Source organism: Gavialis gangeticus, unplaced genomic scaffold, assembly GCF_001723915.1.
Source record: "Gavialis gangeticus isolate Ggan-Ray unplaced genomic scaffold, GavGan_comp1, whole genome shotgun sequence".
Classification (NCBI taxonomy): Eukaryota; Metazoa; Chordata; order Crocodylia; family Gavialidae; genus Gavialis; species Gavialis gangeticus.
In genome coordinates this window covers 121,283,283-121,290,083 of record NW_017729022.1, presented here as the reverse complement: position 1 = coordinate 121,290,083, position 6,801 = coordinate 121,283,283, and the positions used below count along the sequence as shown (strand labels likewise).

Genomic DNA, 6,801 nt, shown 5'->3' with positions numbered 1-6,801 from the left:
CCCCCCCCCCCCCCCGGGGGGGGGGGGGGTGCTGCTGGTGGGCCTGAGCTGCAGGGGCCTCCAGTGCTTCCCTCCGTGGTGGTGGCACCCCCCCAGGACTGCCCGGGTGGGGTGCCAGCGGGTGTGTGCTGCCCAGAGCACACCACTGCCGTGGAGGGAAGCACCAGGGCCCCTCCTGCAGTTCAGGGCCTGTTGGTGGCTGGCTTCACACCCCCCCGCCCCCTCGGTGGTGGGAGATGCAGGCAGGCTCTGAGAGATGGGGAAAAAATTCAGGCCCCTTGTTGTTGTCATTGTAGTGTCGTCCCCCCCTTCTCCCCCTTGGCAGAGCCTGCTTGTGCAAGCTGCTGCCAGGTTCCACAGCCGAGCTGTGGGGGGGGCTTGGTGCTTCCCTCCATGGTGGCAATGCCCCCTGGGGCCACCCAGATGGGGTGCTAGCTGTGCAGGTGCAGCCTTAGCCTGCAGGCAGCACCCATCGGATTCAACAGTACACAGGGTGCTGGAAAGCTGGGTGTGCTCAGGGAAGCTTGGGCTTGGAGGGCTTCCAGTGCCCTGTGCACTGTCCCTGCTGCCTCCTGGGGCCACCCAGGAACGGCGGCTGCCCTGGGAAGGCGGCAGGAGGGCGGCTGGGTGTGCCAGCAGCCAGAAAAGGCAGCAGGGATCATGTAAAGGAAGCCGTACGAGCCCAAGCTTCCCTGAGCACGCCCAGGCTTCCAGCGCCCCATGCACCATCCCTGTCATCTTCTCTGGATAGGGCCCTTTTACACGTGAGGAATATCACTGTAATTTGTTGTGTAGCAAACAAAAATACATGGGATGTGCTTTAGTGTGCTATGTAAAAGTGTGAAATACATCACCAAATGTGTACACTTACAAAATGTAATTGTAATATGCTACCAAAGATGTATACTGTTATGCAATTAAATAGTTAAAAAGGGCAATTGAACCACTAAAAGGGACAATTTCCTTACGTGTACAAGGGTCCTCATATTCTATGATTATAAACAAGTTACAAAGTCAAACTTTTGACAAAATGTCTTTATATTCCTAAGCCTGTGTTTACACATGGACAGCTTTATATGTAGCTTTTTCAAGGGTGAGAAGTTTTGATTCTGTTAAAGTATTCGGTCAAAGGATAACTAAAAATCCTGTCTTTAAAGAAATACTTATGCAATAAAAGTTTAATTGCAAATGTTTTGCGGGTTTCAGCTAGTTTTAAAATAGTATCCTGAATCTGGTTGCCAGTGCCATGTGTGCCTGTCTTGGTAACTAACCTGTGGTATGTTGTGTGTTGTATAAAACAGCAATGCCAAATTATGTGATGCCAAAGTAAGGTTCAGACTTAAAGGATTTTCTCATTTTTGAGAGCATCAAGTCTTTTAAGTATAGTTTTTTGTATGGAATGTATTGAGGAATCTGAAGTCTTTTTGTGTGTGAAAGGATTTGGTTAACATAAAGAGATCAGGTATAAAAAGAGGGTTACGGGGTTAGTGTGTTGTATTGGAAGCCCTTTCTTGGGGCAGAAATGTGTTGTGGGTGTGCACCAGGTGTATTCAAAAGGTTTCAAATGGGCAGCAGCTGTCGTGTAAAGCTGAGAACCATTGAAATGTAGCAGAGCTCCAACTTTAAGACCTCTTTATCCAGCCTTAAAGTTGGGGCATTTTGCTACATTTGAATGGTTCTCAGCATGTTTACACAGGCTGATGCCATTTTGGAAGGGTTACAAATGTACCTGTGTCCATGACAGAAGCAGAGTGGGGATTAGGTGGGGGAAGGCATATTAGTAGACTATGAATAGAGTAGCTACAGATTCAAACTCTGGTCTGGATGAGCCCCTCTGTGCTATAGAGTGAGGGGCCCTTTTCAGCAAGTCTGTGGCCAGGAGGTTGTCTCACTACACTCCTTCGACTTTTCCTTTCAACAAGTGAGAAAATGTTACCTGAATCTCAGAGGTCTCCCTGATATATTACAGCTGGAGGTGATGTCTCTCTGCGTTCCTATTTAAGTGGGCAGCCTGCTGAGGAATCTCAATCAAGTATGCTGGCTTGTTTCCTCGTTTACTATGCAGTGGCAGCTCCAGGCCAGCTAGCAGCAGGAGGCTTAGAAGGTAAGGCAGAAATTAGTGTTGTATCAGTATGGCTATATGTAATTAATGGCCTTGCATTTTGACCCCATATATGAAATTGTTTTCAACACACACACACAAACACCCTCCCTCCCTCCCTCCCCGAAAATATATAGGGGAATAAGCCACTGAAGATACAAATATCCATCCATCCATTCCCACATGTATTGTTTTTAAGCTGGTTCAAGTATGCTCTTTCTTTGAGAGTTTTTTTGGGAGCATTATAGCAGAGGGGCTTGAGAGAGGACTAAGGACACCAGCACTACCCTGACTTTTCACCATTTTTTTTTCTGGGTGACAGCCTGAGACCTGTCTGTCCTCCTAGCATCCGTCTGGTGGGTCAGGCAGGCAGGTTCTTCCATCACGTATGATCAAGGTTCCCTTTAAGGTGCGTGTGTACGTGCATTCGTGGCCATGCACAACTAAAAGTGTGGCTGCGCACAGCCTTTTCAAGCCCACGCACTGGGAGAGACTGGGCTGGGAGTCTGGCGCCAGCTCCCCAGCTCCGGGAAAGTGCTCTGCTCCCCTGCATCAGGGCCAGGGAGTAGAGCACTTCCCCGGAGCCGGCAGAGCCCATGCCAACCGCCTGTGCCAGCCTCCATCCCTGCCTTGCCTCACCTTGGGGAGAAGCCGCTGCCTGCCCCAGTGAGGCTCTGGGACACTGCTCTGTTCCCCTGCATCGCCTCAGGGAGCAAGGAGGCATGTGGCGTCAGGGCTGGGGAGCAAAGCAGTGTCCCGGGGCCAGCGGAGCCTCACTGGGGCAGGCAGCGGCTCCTCCCCGAGGTGAGTCAAGGGACGGATGGAGGCTGGGGGTGCTGGTGTGGGCTCCACCGGCTCCAGGGAAGTGCTCTGCTCCACAGCCCTGGTGCAAGGGAGTGGAGCACTTCCCCGGAGCCACGGAGCCTATGCCAGGCTCCAACTCCAGCCCCTGGTCCCCAGCTCTGGCCCTGGCTCCAGCCCCTGGCCCCCGGCTCCAGCCCCAGCTCCAGCCTCCGGACCTCAGCCCCCTTCAGTAAGTGTCCCACGCTCACAGACCGCTGCTCCTTACAGGGAACATTGTGTATGATATGTTAGTGGTTACATTGTCCTTATTAGTCAGATCTGGAGATCACTTTTTGCTGGCCAGTTCTGGGGATAATAAATGTTTCCACACTTCGATGCAAGGCAAGCTGTAAAGCTTGGTAGAGAATGGGAAGGATTTTACAGCCTCAATCAGTGCCTGCCACAGGGAAAAGGGAATGTATTGGTGAAGCTTATTGGCTTAAGGAATGGCATCACCACCAGAAGCCCTGCATATTCCTTCGGAGCACAGGAATGTGTTCTAACACAAAGGGAAGGTGTTTTCTTTAAATGTTTTGAGAACCGTCCCCTGGGTAGCTTTTTCAGAGCTTTTCTTGCTATTCCAGGCCAAATGCAGTCTTTAGATGCCGCTTTTTGCATCATTGCTTCCCTGTGTCCTTTCTCTCTGGTATGGCTCTCAACTTTGGGAGTTTCCAGTGTCTTGATTGATGCTTGGGTACCCAGATAAAAGACAGTCTGCTTAGCACTGTAAATTTTCCTTGCAGTATTCCCCCTATGTATATTTACCAGCCTTGGTTTGCTACATAACTTTTACTGTGTGTGCTGTAGTCAAACCTAGGAGTACAAACATTCGTAAGTTAGGTCTCCCAACAATTGTAATGTTTTTAGATCAGTGGAAGCCAACCTTTTTGCACGCATGCCACAAATTAAGCCCTGCATTCTCCCAAAGTGCCATTCTGATCCCCTTCCCCTGCCTGATCTGCTGCTCTGATTTCTGTTCCCTGCACTATCTGGCACTGTGCTGCCTGCCCTCCTCCCCAGATCTGCCTGTGCCACTTGCAGTCTTTGTGCTGCAAGTTGGCTACCTCATGTTTTAGACCATGATAAATTCTAGCTCTGTTTGTCTTCTCATACAAGTCTCAGGAATTACTCTACACCTAACTAAGAATGGACTTTAATTCTTTTTACATGAAAGCAGAGGTTCTGATATAACTGGAGTATTCTGAGAACTGGCACTGCATGGAAGTTCCTGTTGATAGCTAGAGAGTTAGCTATATTAGAGGGTGTACTGCAGGCTGCCTTCCCTTACAGCCATTCCATTTTCCCTTGCAGGGGGCTTTTTGTGTTGCTTGTTTCAAAATCTTGTTCCTTGCTTTGGAGAGGCAGGGAGGTCAGGTCTAGATAGCCTGGCTGCTGACTCTTGTAGGCGAAAATGTACTGTTTGGGGAGCTTTTATGCATAGAACTCTCAGTAAGCAATATGTACAAAATAGTATGTAGCTTTATTTTCTGTATTCTTTGTGCACATTGGTCTCAAGTCAGACTTTGAGCTCAGATGGCATTTTTTTGACAAGCATTTAGAACAGTTTAGCTTTTGAGTATCAACACAGCTCATTTTTTATATTTAAATGGCAACGGCAGAATAGAAAATGCACTCAAGCATCAAACTTTTCTACTGACTAAAAAAGCCCAGCTGAGTTTTTTCAAATAAAATACCTCTGTTCTATGTCCACAATGGTATGAATGCTCTTCTCCCTTCCTGAAAGAGTTTGGAAAAGCTAAAGAGGACTTGTAAGGATGAATGAATTAAGTCTGACCTCTGGGTGATTTGTGCTGGGATCCCTTCAATTGCATGACCTGCCCCTTAATTTTGCCTGTTCTAACTTTTCATTTTCATCTAAGATTTGTATAATTTTTTTAGTTCCTTCCAGTGTGTATAGAGAACTTCAGTTTTCTCTATAAAGCCTCTTTTGTAAAAACAAAACAAAACAAAAAACCAGTTCTTTTTCTGGTTTGTGTTTCTGGGGCCTCATCTTGGGTGTTCCTGGAGGAAAATTAATTCCTTTCCATGAGTCATTTCCTTTATTTGTGTTTTAACTTAAGCTTGCATGAACGTAGTTTAACCTATGGTCCAACAACTACAACAAAATTATTGTATAGGGAAATAAACCACAGAAGATACAAATATCTACTATGCTGAAAAGCAATAATGTTCTACTTTCAACATTTATTACCATTTCAGTCCACAAGCACTGTTTAGATACATAACTATTTCCTTCTTTTCTCTCACTAGGAAGTACCAGCTTTTCTGAACTGCTGTTGAAATTCCGGCAGCTGAAAATGCCAGTTCACACATTACTCAGACTTGCACCTCTGCTGCTTGGAAATCCAGAGTCAATGGTATGGTAGTTGTGCCAAAACGGATACCTGCAACATGAATTTCACACCCAGTGACCAAATGTCAATGATGACTGTCTCATATGTTAAATTATTTGAAAGTGACAGGGGTAAAACAAACTTAATTTTGTAACTTTGCAAGGAACAGTGTACTTCGAACTTGTCTGCGGGTGTTGTGACTGTGATGACGGGGATCTGTTTATGAAGTAATGCCATGAATTGTAGATGGGTAATGGTGAATTAATAATAAATTTTACTTTTGTAACTAAAGTTGTCAGAAAATGCTTTTTGTGATTAATTGGGAAAAAAATAACCCCTCTGGAAATGATGGGTGTCTCTCTTTCTACACAATCTGATGTCCTTGGCCTGTGACACTTCTTAAAGGACCCATCCTCAGCCTTCACTCTTAGCTTGATAGAGAACAGAAAGAGGAATATGTCTGATGCCATCACATTAGGATGCTTCCCAGATCACTCTATGCTAATGTCTTATTGTTGACCTGGGGTGGTCTTTTAGTGCAACTCTCATATGACTCTTTCCTACCATGCAGTTTTTCCTTCTGTAGAAACTGCTTGTGCTTTCCTTCTTTGGTCATGATGCACATTTGTTACCCTATTTTACCTCTTTTTTCAGATCTTTGTACTGCAATTAGTCAGTGGATGCTGCAAAGGCAAAACACCTGCCTCTGTATTATGTTATGTCTGGGCAAGGGACTCTAATCAGAACTTCAAAGCAATTGGGCATTCAGTTCCCTTTTCTCCACCTCTGACACAATGGCTTGAATATTTCTCCATCTTTCCCCAGAGTATAGTGGGTATCACATTTACAGTCTCCATGTGAGATGATTCATTTTTTCCATACAGCAAGCAGACATACTTTGATAAAAGGGGCCACACACAAAAGCTGCCCAAAGCACAACAAATGGTACTGTATGGTGGCAGAGTAACTTACCCTGGGCTACTGACTAGGGCTTCTTCCTGTTCATGGGCTCGAATAACAGCTGCAGCTCCTCAGGTCCAGTGCACAGGATGCCCAGTCCTCTGTGTTTGTGTAAATATTCATTCTATGTATTTGGCCTGCCACCACCCTGGCTATATGGAGCCAACATGGAAGAGATGCTTCTTGGAACGTGGAAGCTGTGCCTTCTGCTCCAGAAACATTGGGCTTTGAAACCCTGTGCCCAGATCTTGTATTTCTTGATTTTACATAGAAAAGTAGCTGAGCTCAGACTTCACAATTCAAGGGGTCCAAGTGGGAAACTCATTTTGTGGAATAATTGCAAGACATGCTATTCCAGGTGTTGGGATTTATTTAGGCTGGGGGGCCACTTGGAGTTTTGGTGATGTTGCAGGCCAGATCAGCATCCCCCACTCACAACCTGCAGCAGCACACCAAAACTCATGGGACCCAGTCCCACACTGTCACTGCCTGATGATTCTGGTGTCTCCATGGAGACTGGCCAGGGACGCATGCAGACAGGGA

The 6,801-nt window shown here is 46.6% G+C and overlaps 1 protein-coding gene across 2 annotated transcripts in view; it reads left to right on the top strand.

Annotated features, from left to right (window-relative positions):
* ANAPC1 (anaphase promoting complex subunit 1) overlaps positions 1-5,589 on the top strand; it is a 103,462-nt gene extending 97,873 nt beyond the window's left edge. Inside the window, exons 47-48 of one of the 2 annotated variants that reach the window (XM_019516110.1) lie at positions 1,970-2,104; positions 5,216-5,589. In XM_019516110.1, the coding sequence (XP_019371655.1) occupies positions 1,970-2,104; positions 5,216-5,331 (251 nt within the window). In that variant the 3' untranslated portion in view covers positions 5,332-5,589. The remainder of the gene's footprint in view (positions 1-1,969; positions 2,105-5,215) is intronic. The other variant, XM_019516111.1, reaches the window with a different exon arrangement.
* The last annotated feature ends 1,212 nt before the right edge of the window (positions 5,590-6,801 follow it).